This window comes from Phyllosticta capitalensis (assembly GCF_038381095.1).
Source record: "Phyllosticta capitalensis strain CBS 128856 chromosome Unknown BKA78scaffold_9, whole genome shotgun sequence".
Classification (NCBI taxonomy): domain Eukaryota; kingdom Fungi; phylum Ascomycota; class Dothideomycetes; order Botryosphaeriales; family Phyllostictaceae; genus Phyllosticta; species Phyllosticta capitalensis.
This window is the reverse complement of record NW_027117447.1, coordinates 876146-894025: the sequence shown is the minus strand read 5'-3', so window position 1 is coordinate 894025 and position 17880 is coordinate 876146. Positions and strand designations below refer to the sequence as shown.

The following is a 17880-nucleotide window of genomic DNA, read 5'->3' as shown; positions in this document are numbered from 1 at the left end:
AGAAAGGAGAGGAAGCAGTTCTTGAACAAGGAACTTGCATGACAAGAAGAAAAACCGGCAGTCGGCACTGACGATCCATGAATCGAGTAAGAAAGCTACCTGGCTGGCGGTAAACCGCAGATATTTTGCTGTTGGAGACTCCGTATCGTTCTTCCGCGGATAGCTTTCCGAGCGTTTAGTGGCCATTTGATCTTTAATGTCTATAACGATCGCTTCTGTAGTCCCTGAATTCCTATCAAGGTTAATGTCTACTCAGACATGTGGTAGAGGTTGATGAGACCACAACAGACCGAGTGTTACTGGCCTCACCAACGAATGCTGGATGGTTTTGCTGATGCCCAAGAGGTACGTGATGCCGAGAAGACTGTGGACCTAGGCTGCAATTCCCATGGGTTACATATTCCACAGGGAGGTGTGATAAAGTTAAGTTTGACCTACTCAGGTCTCTCGTCATTCACTACCTCTGCCCCTTCGCCTCGAGCTCGGGCATTCAGACCTGATGTGCCCCTTCTTTCCGCAGCCATAGCACTCAACATCTTTGCTGGGACTCTGGTTGCTTGCGCCTCCCGAGATGCTTTTCAACTTGTTCAAGTTGACCTCCTTCTTCTTACGGCTAGCAGCCAGCTGCGCCATTTTGGCTGCCTCTGCGTCCCTTTTGTCCTTGCGCTTTGCACGCGCAGCTTCTTTGCGCTGCTCACGAATCATGGCGGCGGTTGGGTCCTCATCCTCCTCGGCCTCTGAGCTGTCTGAGCCGCTGTCGCTATCGCCATCTTTGTCCTGTGCCGGCGGAGGCGGCTTTTTCCCAAAGCTCATCCGTCCGGGCTGAGGCGCATCCTCCTCAGAGTCGTCATAGTCGTCATTGTCTAGATCAGCATAGCCAGCGCTGACAACTCTCAACGCGCTCTTTTGCCGCGACTCCTTTTCAGGCTCCATGAACGAAAGGACCCATCTTGTCTCGCCGGCCTCGGCAGCCTGGCGCTCCATCGCGGCAGCGCGCTTGGCTTCTTCAGCAGCGAGAGCTGCTTGAACGGCATCATAATCGGTGGGCGTGGCAGGGGAAGACGCGGCAGAGGTGCGCTGGCGCTTCGCAGGCGGACCAGAGGGCGTGGACGGTGACTTTGGTGTGGTATGTTGGGAGGCAGCTGCGCGTTGCATAAACTGTAATTCATCGCCAAAAATCAACATGGACGCGTAAAATCTTGAAATGGAGCCTTTGATTACTTTCATGGACAGGAGCCGGTTTGACGGCCCCGAAACCTTGGAAGAGCGGCCATTGGGAGTCGTCATGGCGATTGCTGGACTGAGGGAGAGGGTGATGTCAGTGTCAGGTGGAAAGGTCTGGCGTGAGAAAGGCCTTGACGCGTTTGGAGCAGCTCCACTAAAAATGAGGAGGTTGTGGAGTTGGGCGGTGGCGGCAGCTCGAGCCGGTTTGGAGGGGATTGAACGTGACCGCCAATCGATGCAAACATGGCAGGAAGGGGCGGCCATTACTTTACGCACTGACGGGCACGGCCTCTCTCCTCCACATCTCAGACTACATCAGCTCATCATCTCGCGGGGAAGACGGCACCGCTGTTAAAGCTCCCATCAACCACAGAAGCTCACCACTCAACTCTCATCAATTTCAAATTCCGTCATGCTCAGACAAGCGCCTCTTCGTCTCAGGGCTTCCATCGCCCCTGCCTCGCGCACCTTCGTCCGCGCCGTCTCCAACTCCTCTCAAGTGCCCCCGACCGGCACCGTCCCCGCAAATGACCCGAACCCCAAGGATGCCGCCCAGAACGTGTCCTCGACCAATGCTACTCCAACTTCGGCAATGGGAGCCACGGGCGAGGCGCTTATAGAGAGCGTCGAGCAGGCTGAGGAGCTCCGTACTCAGCAAGCTCCCAACAGGAAGGCCATCTGGAGCAGGAGTCAGCAGCCGAGGGAGCGCGCCATGGCCGGACCGAGATTCGAACAGACCATCATGGCAGACCAGGTACGTCGAATTGGCTGTCTATGACTTCCTCACGAAGAATGAATCTCGACACGAGGAGCTAGAGTGCCGAATAGGAGCTAATTGTGTACGCAGCCACGCCCCCACGCTGCCATTGACCTCATCCACAAGCAACCTGTCCGCTGGGTAAACAGCCGCATGGTTTCCTGCGATGGCGGTGGTGGTCCTCTTGGACACCCCAGGATCTTCATCAACGTGGACAAGCCCAAGATCTGCTGGTGCACCTACTGCGGTCTGCCTTTTGTAAGTGTCCCTGGCCGCTCAATTGGAGCCGGAAAAGCAATTCCGAGGCTACAATGCCAGCTCTGCTGGGGAAGTTGAGGCTAACAATCGGGATCTAGGCCCATGAGCACCACAGGAAGCACATCGAGTCCCTGCCGTCCACCTCGTACCCCTTGGAGTCCACTGGCCAGCCTGGAGAGGTCGAGCCCAGCCAGAGCATCACAAACAAGCCGTTAGAGCAACGGTAAGCCCGATTACTCACTCAGAGATGGGGCCATGATCCAGGCTTTCAGTTTTCGTTCGTGTTTTGTGCTCATTTTTCTTCCCCGTCGCAGAATTAAAGAAGCGTTGCTCCAATCCTCTAAGCGAAGAATCAGGTCGCGAATTGGGTCGCAAATGGCGATGATGATGGGAGCGATCTGAGGTCAACGTCATGAACTACTGAGTTTTGCCTGGCGTTCAAGGAGCATGGTCATTGAAGCGGTACTTTTTGCTTTTTCCTTTACGAACCACTAGACGCCTGAAAGAAGCGTTGGCTTTATCATTGGTACTTCTGGTTACCCCAGATCTACGCCTAGTCTGCCCCGGCTCGCTGCCGTTGGAGCAGGTCTGTGTCTAGCATAGATGTCTCATCTGAATAGAAGCTGAATCAGCCCTCCTATAAATTCTCTCGGAGTCTATCCACGACATTTGCTGGCCCAATACTGGAACTGCTTGATCCCTCGAATCAAATTATTGTTTCTCGCCTTGAATGGTAGCCACGACTTTCCTGGTGTGCTTGTATGCGCGGAACTCGAGATACCAAATGCCCTGCCATGTGCCGGTAGCCAGCCTACCGTCCTTGATGGGGATCGTAACGCTAGCGCCGACAAGCGCCGACTTGATGTGAGCCTGAGACGCCAAGTTAGCAAAGTCAACGGTCTACCAAAAATCCTTTTCGTCATCCATAGATCCTGAAAGCCTCTGGTCGTCCAAATCTCCAGCAAACCCGCCTCCGCCTATCCAGTTGCAAACCCACAAAACGAGTGTCCACATACCGGCATATCATCCACACCCTCGGCGCTGTGCCTGTACAAATTGCCCTTGTGGTCCTCGGGAGCAACGCGGTCCAGGGCGTCGGTCATGTCGTCGCGGACATCCTCGTCCCAATTCTCGTTCAGGCTAAGGGCGCAGCTCGTGTGCTGAACGAAGAGGTTGAGCAGGCCGACCTTGTAGTTGCGGATCTCGGGGACGTTTTGCAGGACGTGGTCGGTGACGAGGTAGGAGCCCTTGGACTTGGAGGGGAGCGAGAAGGTCTTTTGCGTCCACGACATGGTGGGTGGTGCGGGAGGAGGTGTCGAGCTGCTGGCCGGAGGAGCAGATAAAAGTTGTGCGGCGGGGAAGCAGTGCGCGGCGGGGCAGCAGTCGCAGGTGGGGAGCGACGGCGTCAATGGTTTGCTGGGGAAGAGGGGCGCGAATGGCAGCGAGAGGATGCTGATGAAGAGATTTGGGAAGAAGGAGAGAATGAAGACGAGCAGGAAAATTACAGACGTCGATGCTGTCGCCGTGGGTAGCGGCATGGTGTTCCTTCGGCGCCGACGTCATTGGGTGCCAGCGGGCGGCCAAGACAAAACCAATGGAACTCGGAAGAGGCGCTTGGACCCGCGCTGCTTATTTATACAGAGCCTGTCGACGTTCGACGACACAGCATCGACTTGCACGGGTTTGGTTTGAGCATGATCATCCATTCATTGATGTGTAACTGTTTGAACCCATCCCAGCCGCTGATTTTGAACGCAAGATTGTGTCGTCCCGAGAAAAACCAAAACAAGCTGATTCGCTTGAATCCACTCAAAGACCAAAGAGCACGAAGGGAAAATCGGAGTGGCCATGATCCAATCAATGGAGCCAGAAGAATGAAAAGAGTTGAAAATTATGAGATCCAATCGTCAGGGGAATCGCAAGCAGTGTCGCTGAAGTGAAGTGATCTGGCGGCTGGGAATTTTTGAAGTAGGTCAAAGGCTGGGCGGCGACGCGCTGGGCCTTTGACCTGAGAGGCACACAATCACACCCTGATTGAAATGCTGAATATGCGAGGAAGTGGGTGTCGCTTTGAGGAGCCCGATCTGAAGAGCTTGGGGACGAATCCTCGAAAGTGAGACCGACCTTCACTCCGTCAACATTCGCATCGCCGGGAGGCATCGAAACACGTACCTTGACGTCAGTCGTCACCGCGCGTACGGACAAAGTAGAGGTTGCCGTATCGCTGGTCGAGGCGCCACTCGCCCGGGCGAAGGTTGTCTTCGATGAACTGGTAGGGGCGGACGTATCGAGTGCCGTCAAGGTCCCGCACCCAGAACGACTGATCCGGACGAGGGTTGCGCGGCGCAATCTCGTGGCGACCGTTGGCTCCGTCACGCTCGGCGAGTATCTTGTTGTCCTCGCGGACTTCGGCCTCGGTCCTGCCGTACCAGATGTGCTGACGGTTGGCGGGATTGTTGTAGATGACGCAATCATTTGGGTAGTAGTTGTAGCCGTAGGGCATGTCGAATGGTGGTGAGAAGAACGGCTGCGGGGCGAAGTCGGGGCGTCGGGGCGCGTACATGGGGACCATGTGCTGTTGACGGAATTCAGCCAACCGTCTCAACCTCTCAAGTTCGACAAGGTAACCGTCAACAGCGGGGACCCTGTCAATGGCACTGGCGCTGCGAGGGCGGTATTGATACTGATGAAGCCTGCGGTTCTCAAATGGCTGAGGGTTGGGGCCAGGCCGAGCATTGGGGATGTCGTGGCGTTGTTGACGCGCTCCAGCTCTCTGCCAGGCGTCGTAGTTGCTCTCACCCAGACGTTGCATGATGTTTGTTGCAGGGGTGGTGGAGGGTGGTGAAGATGGAGGGAACGTAGAGAGAGAGGGTGGTTTTGGTTGTAAGTGGGCGGGCTCAAGATGGGAAGAGGAAGAAGTGGCGGTGGGAAAAGGATCAAGGCTGACACTTGATCACGAGATTGGCCACTCACCGCAGACAGACTGGACCACCAGTGCACTCTCTTGCGCTTCACCCGTTTCTTCTTCGGTGAAGGTTTCGGCGGAGGCTTTTGCGGCACCTCTTCGAGCTCGTATTCAGTAAAAGGCCAGCACATGGTTGCGCGATGACGAGACCAAGATGTTTCAGTTAGGATCAAAGTGAAGGTTGCAGACTCTGTAGAGAAGGAGGTGAGTGCTGGGAGTCATTCGGCTCAAACTCCTTCACCGTCTTCGCGGCCACAGCAGCTTGACTCTGCACGTGTTCGCAAGAGCTGTGGCCGGGGAGCCATCCAACGGACCACACATTTTGCTGCGTACTACCAAGTGATATCAGATTGTTTGTTCTCTTCTTTGCACAACCAACACGCTCAAGCGTCGGTTGGCTGCGGATGAAGGCAGCGGAAGCATTTGATCCTATGGCACAGATCAAGGGATTTGGTGAGCGCTTGTCCGTCCAAAAGTCCAAGAGTGACAAGTGGGAAGCCCAGATCTGGTCCACCTCTCTGAGCTGACGGGAAGTCTTCAAGCGCATCGTGCTCTGACAAGTTGCTTTTAATGTTGAAGTCAAGGCGGTCAGGGAGACCTGTCTAACGATAAATTACCTGTTTGAGAGACCTCTCAATAGGATTGCTGCGTTCGAAGTTGCGCTGCCCCACATGCCATTACGAAATGTTACCTATCTGGGAAGCGCCTCAATAGGATTGCCACGTTCGAAGTTGCGAAGAGTATCCAATCAAATCTGGAGGCACGAAGTTGCCTGGTCATGTTCGAAGTTGCGAAGTGTAGGCCGATTGATGGGAAGGCGCCATCCACAAACGTCGCAAACACCGCAAACACTGCAACACTTACACGTTCAGAGAGGGCACGCCTGTGGGACAATTATTGGCCCATCCACATGTTTTCTAGTTGTGACTCAGTCATCATAACAAGCTAGACGACATTTTGCTCTTTCATGGAGGGTCTTGGAATGGAATTGATACGCTTGAATATCCCGACTGACGCCAGATGAAGTGCAAAGCAATTGGCAGAAGTCTCAATATCTCCCAGCACGTTTGAAACCAAGCCGCATGTCCAAGGCTCCTGAACCGAACCACTGATATTTGGGCGTAGTAGAAAGAGCCGTCGTAGCGATCTATGTTGGTAAATTGCGGTCAGTCTACCTCTGCATGCGGATATTCCCTTCCTTTTCTTGAATCCTGTGTCTAAGTGCATTGTGAGGTGCTAACTGTTGCTGTCGTTGGGAGCAGAGTAAGCAACCGCCTAATCGTCCAGAACGCAAAACTTACTTGTTCAGAAAGAATCACGATAATGACCGAGGGAAGAACAATTCACCATCATTCCAGTGTGCAGGGGAGCTTGCTTATCCACTCCAGTGAGCAGTATCTGTTGTAAGGATAAAAAGGATGAATGCCAGGAAAGTACGGTGCAAGCTGACCGTGGTCCAAACTGGGTTAGCATTTCTGCATTTTCACTTTCTCGCAATCGATGTCAATAAGATGAGACTCACCTTGGAGACGTCTGTTGATTTATTCATGATAGACATCATTCGCAGAAGTATACAGTCTGCTTCATCCAGTCAAGCGAGCAATCCTCCTCATAGGCCAACTTTCCAGGGAAGCCAGGGGGAAGGCTTCTGGGCGGACAGGTAAGACTGAGCTAGTCGGCGACTCTCTTGTTGCGACTGAAATGGAATTGGTGCTGAATCAGGTTGCGAACGCAGAGACCGAGGAGAAGCTTGGGATTGATTGAAAATATGAGTGACTCGTCTGTAGTGAATGCAGTTCCAGAGCTCTTGTGTGTTTGGGAATCCGTCGCATAGTAGAAGAGCTTGTCGTCCTTCAGAGGTGGGAGGAGAAGACCGCGCTCCAGTAAAGCATTGATGACGTACGGGTCCTGTTGAAGGGCCCAAAGCACCTTGTCTGCCTTGGGTTGCACGTAATTGGCTCCCAGATGTTCCGCCATCGTCCAACTGCTCTCAAAATTGAGACAAGAGACGCGATCATCGACATTTCAAAAGCGGTACTTATACCGCAGGTGCGAAAGATCAAACTCAATTGGCTTCTTATCTAGATGCCTGACTCACCAAATGGAAACTCAATCTACATCACGAAAGCCCAAGCATGGTCATTGGCCAATGCAGTCGGTATGGAAACATAGCATTGGTTGCCAACGCAAGATGACATCTTGAGATTTTCGCTGAAATTGAGATAGCAATCTTCTTGCCTGTTGACGTAGTAGGCTGGTTGCTGTCGAAGTCACAAAATGTCCGACGAATCGTAGATCATGAGGCCATTTGTTCTGAAAGCTTCGAACAAACATGTATCAAGGGGTCGCAATCCTTTTCTGACCTTCTGGGTGCGTTGCTTCGAGCAGGGAGGGACTCTAGTACTGAAGATGTCGAATGTTGAGGAGTGGAGGTGGAAAGAGGGATTGGTAGCCACCCAGCGTCGTGCCATGTCTTAGGTGGAAACGTTGTCGTCCGCAAAGTGTCAGCAACCATCTTGACAAACACCGAGCCCAAAGACAAGTTTACTTGAACAGAGATCAATTCCAACTCAAGCCTAGAGAAGCTCGATAGTTCGCCAAGTGGTATATACATGCATCCCTGTGCCCACTCTTGCTCGACGTCTAGGCTCGGACCACGAGACCTCCCTCGTGCCCCAAAAAAACATACACTCGTTGGGGGTTTCAAAAAATTATCAACTGGCTCAGCTCCTTTTTTTTCTTCAAGAGTTGTTCGAGCATCAATGCTCCATGGGCTCCCCCGAGTCCAGTCCGCCAACGCTGCCGCTCGCCTTGGTCTCGAGGTCGCCCGTGCTGGCCTCCTGCTTCGCCCTTTTGGGTTCGCGGTCGCTGCCAATCGCGTCCGCTGCCTCTGCCCTGCGTTTTTCACCTTCCTTGCGCTGGGCATCTTCGCGCTCACGCCGCCGAGATTCTCTGTCTTGCCTCTCGCGTTCCTTGCGGAGCGCCTTGCTTTCGAACTCGTGCCAATCACCTTGCAAAGACTCCAATTCTGAGCGCCGAGCAGGCGGTGATTCGGTCGTAAAGTAAGGATGCTCGAGAACATCCGTTGCAGTAGGACGGGCGTCGGGGTTGAATTGGAACATGGCGGCGAGGAGGTCGAAGGCGGCAGGAGTCACGCGGTCCTTGTACTTTTCCTCGAATGTACTTGGCTTTCGCTCTGTTGGCCGCAGCAGCTCGAACCATTGCATGTCGACGATGCCAGGCCAATCAGCTCTCGTGGGTGTGCCGAGGACATTGTAGATCTTGTCCAGCTGGTTGATTTCGCCGCCATCACCGGGGAAAATAGCGTGCTTGGTGAAAATTTCCACAAGCACACAAGCAGCTGACCAAATGTCGACAGCCGGCCCATACTGCGTCTCGCCCAGCAGGAGCTCAGGCGGACGGTACCAAATGGTAATGACGCGATTGGTGTAGTCAAGCTTCTTGCGCTTCGCGTAAAATCGAGCGAGACCAAAGTCTGCCAGCTTCAGCTGACCAGTGTTGCTGACGAGGATGTTGGCAGCCTTGATGTCTCGGTGTAGAACACCGCGCTTGTGAAGGTAATCGAGACCTTCAAAGAGCTGTCTTGCTAGGTCCTTCTTGTGATAGGTCTCCAGCTTGAAGTGCGGGTGGTTGAGAAGCCCCGTTAGGTCGTGCGAAAGGTACTCAAACACCATGAAGCAATCATTCCGCTCGACCATGACCTCTTGCAGTTTCACGATATTGTCGTGGTTGAGTGACTGCAATAATTTGATCTCACGGATTGCCGTAACGGGGAACTGAAAATGTCAGCTATGAAAAGCATGGTTGATTGTAGGCAACTTACCCCATCTCTTTCGCCCTCCATTCGGATTTTCTTGAGTGCAACCTGATCGTTGGTGTACACATGAATGGCCTTGAAGACCTTTCCATAAGTCCCAGACCCGACCACTGATTCATTCCCGGGTTTCCGGTAGTAGACAGAATCCGATGCTTGGAGCTCTGGCTTCAATACTGGCTTTGGCTTGAGCCGCTTCATAATCCTCTTTTCAAGACGCGGAGCTGCAGGTTTTGGCTCCGGTCTCCGCGCCCTGGCCTCTGGATGCCTATACTCGGTGACCTTGAAATCCGTGGGACGGAAAGCAGAAGAGCCAGAATCTGACCTACGGTCGTCCCAGTCTGCACGTCGATCCCTATCATCTCTCCTGTAACCAGGTCTTCTGTCATCCATGCCTCTGTAGTCTGGCCTACGATCCTCCCGTTCCGAAAATCGATAGTCCGACCTTCGATCGTCGTATCTGTAATTCGACCGACGGTCGTCTGCGCGGTAGTCGGATCTGCGGTCGTATGGATCGTAGCGACGGTCGTTGCGAGGGTCGCCACGCGGATCACCACGCGGGTCGCCCCGTGGATCAAACCTGGGTTTAGAGTTCGAGGAGGATACCGGGATCGTTTTGCCCTTTGTCGAAGCGACTTCAAGCACTGATGGCTCACGGGCTTTCGACGACAAGTCTGGCTTCGAGTTGGATCCAGCTTGGGGTCCAGCTTTTGACTTGAGTGCAAAACTAATCTTTGCACCGCCCTGGCCGTGCCCACTCTCGCTGCTCGGTTTGGTCGGGGGAGGCATGGCCTTTTCTTCCTTGGCGCTTTGATCTTCGACCCGCAAGTCCTTCGACGGCCGAAACGGATTGTCCTCTTCATCTACTGATGATGCTGCTTGATCAGACGGCTGATTCTGGGACGATGCACCAGTGGTCATGTTCATCGCAGAGGGAGCGATCAAGCTTCGGTGCTTGTCTATCGGCGCGCGACCGCCCCTGCTGCCGGTGGCCGGTGTCCACGACAAGTTGCTGTAATGGCCACGGCCACGGTTGGCAGGCGGGGCCGAATAAGTCGAATTCGAAGGTGGATAGCGGCGCTCTGTCGAGTTGTAGTTATTGCCTCGATAAGAACCATGATTACCACGGTATGAAGGAGGTGGCTGTTGATAGCCAGGTTGTTGCGTGCCGTACGAAGGTTGGTGGTAGTACGAATTTTGCGACGGAGGGTATCCCCCAGGATACGGCGATTGGTTGGGGGAATATGCAGGCGGAGGAGATCTGTGATGCATCAACAAAATACCCCAGTCAATCAGCTTTGCAGATACTCACCCTTGGTTTCCGTAATAAGGTTGCTGACCACTCCAACCCCCTCTGCCGCCGTGGTATGGGGACTGTGATTGAGGCGAGAGATGTGACGGTGTGGCGTAGGGTGGAGTATTGGAGTAGCTTCGAGTATCCACTGGAGGGCGGGTAGGCCTCCCCTGGTTGGGGTATGGGTCCCGCATCTTGTCTTCTCCTATAGATCTTGCAGTGTCAGACTCGTAGCCACTCCGAGGCTGCGGTGTGCTGCGTCGAGAAACAGGCCTACTTGACCGCTGCCGATCAAACTCGCGGGAGGGACGAGGCTCGGCGCTGTGTTTGTGGCGGGCTGAAACCGGAGGGGAGCGAGCACCTCTACGCCGCGGTGACTGACGAGAGGCGTGTATCCTCTTTTCTGGCCTATGCGGAGAGCGTCGTCTTCTTGCAGGCGATAGAGATCGCTTAGATGGTGGGGTCGGTGAACGGATGGGGCGTCGAGATGGCCGAATGTCGGTATCTTTGTGCCTGCCCAAAAATGATGCAGAACCCTCCTTGTGATCTTTGGATCTGCCTTCCACTGACGGGGTCCGTCGCCGATGTGTGTGCCTCCGAGGAGAAGAGCGCCGGGGACGGTCGTCTCTTCGTGATGGCTCGGTTCTGTTGGGGCTAGTAGCCCGTTTATGATGTCTTGGAGGGGACGGTGCGCGTCTGGCGTGAGGTTCGTCCGAGCGTGAACTTGGTCGTGCCGATGCGGCAAAATGGGCTTCGGGCGATGGACGACGCGTTGCGGTGCGCTCGCTGCGTACAGAGCGTGGAGAGAAGGTCTTGTCTCCGTGCCTTTCCGCGGGACGGGAACGCGAGGGCGGTCCCTCAAGGCTGGGGCTACGGTGGCGCCTCGAGCGTTTGTGATGGTCTTTGGAGGATGGAGGCGTCAGGCTACGTCGTCGTTTTGCAGACGGGGGGAATTCGTGTCGGTGTCTGTGTTCGCGTGTAGGCCTTTCTCCGCCGGGCGCTCTGGTCCTCGACGGCCGGTAGAGGTCGTCCTTTGGATCTCTTGGCGTAGGGGACCGCCTGTCTCGACTTCTGCGACGCGACCTGCTCCTGCTTCTCTCGCGCGAGCGTGCGCTTGAGTGGTGGGACGGACGATGGCGGTGGTGGTGTTCAGAGAATGAGGATTGGCGACTCGAAGCGTTCCTCTCGTGGCCTCTTCCGCGGCGTGCTGCAGCTGGCGAATGTCCCCGCTCTCTCGACGGGCTACCTTCACCCTTGACCCTACCTCTGTTCCGTGGTGCTAGTTCCTCGGGACGCCACTGATCTACCAACGGCGTTGACCCAGCCATAGATGGTGGTCAAGAAGACATGGAGCTTTTGGTTTGGAGCAGAGTGCAAGGTCGGGCACGCTTCGCGAGACGCGGGAGTGGGAAGACGGCGCACCGACGCGGCGTCTTGGCCCGGCGACCGTGTAGAAAAAGAGGCAAAGAGCGAAAAGAACAGCAGATGCGCGCCAACTCAAAAGTCGGATCGAGCCAAGGGCTGCGCGGTAGAAGGTGGTGGTGAAGCGCACGAAATGGGTGAGGCTCTCTGCTTCTGACCCGTCCAGTCTCCCGAAGCCGGCTAAGCGTAGCCGTCGCGGTGATCTAAGCGGCCTGACGCCGGCGGAGAGACCCAACGTCAATATTGAGGACTGTCAGTATTCCTGTGCGAGGCGTCGTCGCAGCCGTCGAGTCGAGACACAATCGATGCCGTCAATCGTGCACTGTTGCTGCGTTTTGCCGCCCTCCGCCGCCCACACCCTCACGTGCCATGCCCTTTGCTAAACCGCCACCTTGACACCCAAGCTATCTACGAAATGACGCTGCATCAATCCAAGTCAACCGACTCGCGATCTTGTCCAAAGGGCATGTGGTGAGATATGTCGGGTGAGAGGTTCCTCAAGCAATTAAGACCGGAGAGGCCACTCTTTGCTGCTGCTGCTGTCCGTATCAATCGATGTCCACGGCGGGGCTCGGCATGACGGTTATGGCATTTGGTGTTGTTCTTTCATCCGCTCGAAGCATCCCCCGAATACCGTGCCATAGAAACTTGGCATCTGGGTCTGATGGGCCTGCAACAAAATAGACAATCTTTTTCTCCACGCTGCTTGTTGCAGACTGGCCAGCCGGATTGGCCGACCAACCTTGCAGCCAGCAGCCTCCAGATGCCATCACAGGCGCTCCAGCTTCATTCCAGACTCGAGGTCGATGGCGGCAGCAAACGCTGCTAATTCGATTCGTTTTGCGATGTGCCGAGACAACATCAAGGTCAAGTTGAAGCCTCCTTGGCTGACGTCCCAACCAACATTCCAACATGCGACATCACCAAGCATCCCAAGATGAGGAAGCTCACGGTGACGGTTAGTAGAGCGGAAACTAAAGACCGAGAAAACAGCTCCTATCCAAGCATTCTGCCTCCCATGTCCTGCCGTATCCTGCCCTTAGTTACCGGCTGGGAGGCTATGCCGGCGCTCCCGGCCAAGCAGCCAGACGAGATCAAAAGCACCTTACGCCGAATGTAGCCATGTCGGCCTGGGGAAAGCGGTCGTAGAACGGGTTGAAATCAGCTTGGCCGGTCGATCGACGTTATGGCGGTGCGGTGAATCCAGTGCGCCCGATGAGTTGTCGCGGAGGGGCTTGGTCGCAAACGCTGAAGAGTTGAAAGATACAGCGGTAGCAGGATGATCCTGCTCGGGCGAGCGGGTGCATGGTCGCGAGCGGAGGGGAAAGTGGCCTTGTCTGGCGATGGAGATGGCTGGAGGGGGATCTGAGCTGAGGATGAGGTAGGCCGCCGGCGGTGCAGGTGTCGAAGAGGAGCCGCGGCCAAGGCTCTCTGGAACTCGTCCCGCGGGCAGCACTTGCGGCCGGGATTGTTCTCGGCGCGGCCCTAACCACTAACGTCATTTTGGGCTTCGGTCAAACAGAAAATCTCCCGTCCCCGACGACATGTGTCATAGCATCCGACCTCGAGCTGTCTCTTCTTCTGCTCCGCGCTGCTCGAGGCCTTTTCTCCAAAATACTCCGACCCCGGCTCACCTCTCGCAAACCATGGCCCAGTAGTTCTCGCACCATCGCATCCATTTTCCGCACAATACCACGCACAATCCACGACGAATCCGGCCGGACGAAGCCCCAAAGAAATTTGCAGAAATGGAACCAGAGCATCCCCAGCCGCTCTCCGCAGTCCCTCCGCATGTCACCAACGGCCTAACACACACCGAAGCCCGGGACCGCAAAGAGCGCGAGAATCTCTACAACTCAATCCAATCTCTTAGCAGCGCCAGACAACCCATCGACCTGTCGCAACCAAACGGCGTTTACTCGAAGCCCACACTACACAACAAGGTGGATTTCGCACACGGCAAGGCCGCGGCCGTCAACGGCCTCGACGAGGAACATGCTCGTGACCCTCGCGACACTGCTGGTCCTCTCACGCCATTGGCCACTAGCAGACCGCAAAGCCCCTTCACCCAACACCCGACCATCGACTTTGACGGATTGAGCTGGCCCAGTGAGGAATCCCGCCTTGTGGTATAATGAAAGTCAGACTGACGTAGGGCCTCATCAGGTCTGGGAACGAGGGAGCGCAAAGAAGCGACCGAGGAGCAAAAGCAAGAGCGCCTAGACAAGCTCTCTGGCGCAGTCAAGACCATTCTCGAATGCTTGGGCGAAGATCCGAATCGCGAGGGTCTTTTGGAGACCCCTGAACGATACGCCAAAGCCATGTTGTTCTTCACCAAGGGCTACGAAGAGAATCTTTTTGATATTGTCAATAGGGCTGTGTTCCATGAGGACCACGACGAACTCGTCATTGTCAAGGATATCGAAGTGTTTTCTCTTTGCGAGCACCATTTGGTTCCCTTCACCGGCAAGGTAAAATGAGCAGCAATGGGACACAATTCGTGGACTGACATTTTATGTAGATGCACATTGGATACATACCGAACCGCCGAGTTCTGGGCCTTTCCAAGCTTGCTCGCATTGCCGAGATGTTTGCGCGGAGGCTGCAAGTTCAGGAACGCCTGACAAAGCAAGTTGCACTTGCACTTTCGGAAGTCCTCCAACCCCAGGGTGTTGCTGTCGTCATGGAATCGAGCCACCTCTGCATGGTGATGCGCGGCGTTGAAAAAACCACTTCTACAACAACGACTAGCTGCATGCTCGGCGCTATGCGTTCCAGAGCCAAGACTCGCGAAGAATTTCTTAACCTCGTCTTCGGAAGACGCTAACGTGCACCCCAAAAAAACACATTGCATGGCCTGGATATTCTCACTGGTACTGGCGTTTCTACTCGGCTTGGACTTTGGCGTTTCGGGGAGGCTTCGGTGCTCATCCACCACTTTGGCGGGCGGCGGCATGGCTTCGATGCGTGATACACCTCTCGCGCTTGTATTATTGACGACTGCATAAGCAGGTATTGCTATGCCTTTCAACAGGCACATGGTCTCCAGTAGATGGAGACTCATTCAGGCTCGCAGCCTCTATACCCAATCCATCAAAATCTCTTTTGGTCGCACGTCATTTCAAAGCATGGAATTGGGTCCAAGTCATCCTTTGTTGATCTTTTTGCCATGGATTGTGACATGTCCGTTGTGTTATTTCAAGTTGCAATTTACGACACTTACACAAAAAAAGTAAAGACCTACCAAGCAAGCAAGCATTTCAAGGCCGGTTTTCACTTTCCTTCACTTTGGCAGCGCTATACTGCTTCGGACCTACCGTGGTCACGCTAGTCCTAATCACGTAATATTGTGTTGGCGAAGGGTTTTGTTGTTGCTCACTTTTCGCACCTGCGCTAACACCTTACCGAAAACATCCTCTGTTGTCCCTTTGAATCGATTCACCTTTTGGCTTCACATCGAGACATTCGCCATCATGTTCAGAAAGGGCTGGTCGGATCGTGGTGGCCAGCCTGCTGGCAGTCAGCAGCCCAGCCATGCTTCCGAAGACCAGGAGATGAGGGATGAGCCTGCGCCTCCTGATGACAACAATGAATGGGTTATCAACGATCAGAGTAAGACGCTTCTCCAAGAATACTCGGTGATAGAGACTCAAATTTTCTCAGGTCAAGCCCCGAGCGGCCCTCATGTCAACAACAGCGACTATGCAGCCAATCGCATGACCCATTGGCCCACCTTCAACGGAGGTAAGCAATTTATCAACGATTACCGGGCGATAGAGACTCATACCTGCAGGTACTGATGTTCCTGAGGGCTATCATATCAACACCAGCGGACAGACCGCTGGTTATTTCCCTGTTACGCCCTCCTACAGTTTGCCGGCATCCCAAGCTCCCTACGGCTCCCATGTCAACAACAGCAACAACAATAACGACAACAACGGACACTCTGCTGGTTACTATCCCGCTCAGCCTTCTCACACAATGTCCCAGTCTCTTTACGGCTCCCACGTCGACCACAGCGCTCACTCGACCAGCTACCACTCGGCGCAACGATTCCCTTACAGCCTGTCAAGCTGTGTTCCCAACACCAATAACAACCAAAATCATTCGGTCAGCCACTACCCGGCTCAGGGCTCCCATAACCTTTCAGGCTACCACGCTCCAAACGTCTTTAATGCCATCAACAGCGGCCATACGACAACTCATTATCCATCTCAACCCTCGTACGGCTTCCACGGAAACCAAGCTTCGTATGGCTCCTTTGTCAACAACAGCGCTTATTCGACGAGCCACCATCCGGCCGAAACCTCCTACAAGCCGTCTGGATTCAACTCCTCTGATAGCCTCTATGTCAACCACGGCGAGGATTCGACCAGCCGCTTGCCATCCCAAGGATCCTACAGCCTGGCAGAGCGTCGCAGCCAAGACCCTCTCTCAGTCATTGTTGCGACGTCAGCGAAGCCTGACAAGTATGCCCTCACACAGAAGGGAGATAACTACCAGCCGGAAAGCATCGGATACTCTGGCAACGGCAAAGGCAGAGCGACAAATGGCGAAAAATCCTATGGGCCAGAGACGGTTGCCCACACCGGAAAAGGCAAGGGTAGGGCCACAAACGTTGAAGATCACCCTCCAACGCCGCCCCCCAAAGACCCCATCGGTCCAGGTGCATACTCGGGCAAAGGCAAAGGCAGAGCTATCGATGTAGAGGATGATCCTCCGACGCTTACTCCCAAGAATACCACAATGGAGGCTGCTGAGGACATGGAGATGGACGACGAGTTCTTTCAGACTACAACCACGTCGCCAACGAAGTGCCTCATCTCTCCTATGCGCAAGCTTATGGACGTCGCGGCTCAACTAGATGCTGGAACAAGTTGTGGCTCCCCTACAAAACCCGCGTTCAAGAGAGATATCAAGGGCAAGGGTCGGCGCGTGTTCAATCTTCTCGAGTCGATCTTCACCCAAAACGACATTACACTGAACGTTACCAGACATATGGAAGTTCGCGACTTTCTGACCCTGTATTGCATTAGCAAGAAGTTTTACTGGCTCGTCAACTCACACATGACCACGTACATGATGTCCATGGCGCGCGTCCACGCTCCGCTCTCCATGCGGGTCTTCCCGTACACATATCGCCGCAGTCTTTGCATTCTGGACCCGGTCCTGCGTGACCACCCGACAAACCCGTCGCAGCGCGGCCGCGTGGTGCCGAGTCTCAAGTGGCTTCAGATGCTGGCATTCCGTGAAGCCGTCTCGCATGACATCCTCCTAGCCATGGCGCTCGAAGGCCATCGCTTCCCGAACCCGATTCAAGAAATTTTGCTCAAGATATGGATGATGCTCGACCTCCCGCGCACCGCTCTCCGACTCAGCGTCATCCGCAACAACAAGATCTGGCACAGTCGCGACCTCTTCATCGCGCTCATGTTCTTCATGAAGCTCGACATGCGCCTCTCGGATCCCATCGTCGGCGAGGGCGAGTGCCTGCTCTCCAAGCTGTTTCTGGCGCAGCGCAGCCTCGAGCCGCTGTGGGAAGCACTGCGCGGCTGGCGCCTGACGAACGAGACTGAGCTGCTCGCCATGATAGTCGAGTGGGACTACGCGCCGCTCGACTTCGAAAATGACGAGAGGGAGCCCATCTTCGGCGTGCCGGCCGGCAAGGTCGGCAGCCTCTGCTGTGAGGACTGGACTCCCGGCCGCCCGGTGCTGCTGCGTCCGGACGAGGTCATCCTCGGAGAGTGCATCCGTCGCCAGCTCGACCTGAACCGTTGCTTCGTCGACTTTATGCTTTGGGGATATGTCAGCTGGCGCAGTGGCTACGAAATCCCGCTGCCGGACAATGAGGAGCTGAAGCGTCGTTATAAGGACAAGCTGGGCTACGACGACTGCCTCGTTGGATATAGAAAGGCGCTTGCCGCGGCTGAGAAGGCCAACAAGCTGCGTCAGGAGCAGAAGCGCAAGGAGGCCGAGGAGAAGGCGCAGCAGGAGGCTGCTGCTGCTGGTGGCTCGGGCGCTCCCCAACAGTAGCCGGGTCTCAGCGCACGCGATCACAAGCGTTTGATAAATCATGCCTGGAAGATTCTTTGAAGGTTAGTAGGCTTGGTATGGATGGATTGGCC

The 17880-nt window shown here is 54.9% G+C and overlaps 7 protein-coding genes across 7 annotated transcripts; 3 read left to right on the top strand and 4 right to left on the bottom strand.

Moving 5' to 3' along the window:
* Window positions 1-20: 20 nt before the first annotated feature.
* Window positions 21-1419, bottom strand: BKA78DRAFT_186548 (uncharacterized protein). The gene is made up of 3 exons (XM_066883506.1): window positions 1222-1419; window positions 439-1158; window positions 21-224 (listed from the first exon to the last, which is right to left on the bottom strand). Exons 1-2 carry the CDS (start codon window positions 1285-1287, stop codon window positions 451-453), a joined length of 774 nt encoding a protein of 257 aa, XP_066741191.1. The 5' UTR covers window positions 1288-1419; the 3' UTR covers window positions 21-224; window positions 439-450.
* Window positions 1420-1636: 217 nt separating this feature from the next.
* Window positions 1637-2466, top strand: BKA78DRAFT_332964 (NADH-ubiquinone oxidoreductase; the record flags this gene model as incomplete). Its single annotated transcript, XM_066890032.1, has 4 exons — window positions 1637-1658; window positions 1725-1978; window positions 2072-2239; window positions 2338-2466. The coding sequence occupies 4 exons, from the start codon at window positions 1637-1639 to the stop codon at window positions 2464-2466; spliced, it is 573 nt and encodes a 190-aa protein (XP_066741190.1).
* A 484-nt stretch (window positions 2467-2950) lies between these two features.
* On the bottom strand, window positions 2951-3531 carry BKA78DRAFT_255897 (uncharacterized protein; the record flags this gene model as incomplete). Its single annotated transcript, XM_066885037.1, has 2 exons — window positions 2951-3109; window positions 3256-3531. 2 exons carry the CDS (start codon window positions 3529-3531, stop codon window positions 2951-2953), a joined length of 435 nt encoding a protein of 144 aa, XP_066741189.1.
* A 767-nt stretch (window positions 3532-4298) lies between these two features.
* On the bottom strand, window positions 4299-5489 carry BKA78DRAFT_186521 (uncharacterized protein). The gene is made up of 2 exons (XM_066883505.1): window positions 4868-5489; window positions 4299-4814 (listed from the first exon to the last, which is right to left on the bottom strand). The coding sequence occupies exons 1-2, from the start codon at window positions 5333-5335 to the stop codon at window positions 4419-4421; spliced, it is 864 nt and encodes a 287-aa protein (XP_066741188.1). The 5' UTR covers window positions 5336-5489; the 3' UTR covers window positions 4299-4418.
* Window positions 5490-7963: 2474 nt separating this feature from the next.
* Window positions 7964-9240, bottom strand: BKA78DRAFT_256009 (kinase-like domain-containing protein; the record flags this gene model as incomplete). The annotated part of the gene is made up of 2 exons (XM_066885046.1): window positions 7964-9001; window positions 9049-9240. 2 exons carry the CDS (start codon window positions 9238-9240, stop codon window positions 7964-7966), a joined length of 1230 nt encoding a protein of 409 aa, XP_066741187.1.
* Window positions 9241-13503: 4263 nt separating this feature from the next.
* BKA78DRAFT_255639 (GTP cyclohydrolase I) lies at window positions 13504-14582 on the top strand (the record flags this gene model as incomplete). Its single annotated transcript, XM_066885016.1, has 3 exons — window positions 13504-13864; window positions 13922-14226; window positions 14277-14582. The coding sequence occupies 3 exons, from the start codon at window positions 13504-13506 to the stop codon at window positions 14580-14582; spliced, it is 972 nt and encodes a 323-aa protein (XP_066741186.1).
* A 646-nt stretch (window positions 14583-15228) lies between these two features.
* BKA78DRAFT_355441 (uncharacterized protein) lies at window positions 15229-17788 on the top strand (the record flags this gene model as incomplete). The annotated part of the gene is made up of 3 exons (XM_066891904.1): window positions 15229-15367; window positions 15419-15499; window positions 15549-17788. The coding sequence occupies 3 exons, from the start codon at window positions 15229-15231 to the stop codon at window positions 17786-17788; spliced, it is 2460 nt and encodes an 819-aa protein (XP_066741185.1).
* Window positions 17789-17880: the final 92 nt, after the last annotated feature.

Bases quoted from the DNA above. Each gene is read 5' to 3' on its own strand.
- BKA78DRAFT_186548 (XM_066883506.1), bottom strand. From the start codon at position 1,287: ATGACGACTCCCAATGGCCGCTCTTCCAAGGTTTCGGGGCCGTCAAAC. The intron at 1,159-1,221 runs GTAATCAAAGGC...GATGAATTACAG, and splicing joins ACCGGCTCCTGTCCATGAAA to TTTATGCAACGCGCAGCTGC.
- BKA78DRAFT_186521 (XM_066883505.1), bottom strand. From the start codon at position 5,335: ATGTGCTGGCCTTTTACTGAATACGAGCTCGAAGAGGTGCCGCAAAAG. The intron at 4,815-4,867 runs GTTACCTTGTCG...TTCCGTCAACAG, and splicing joins CAGGGTCCCCGCTGTTGACG to CACATGGTCCCCATGTACGC.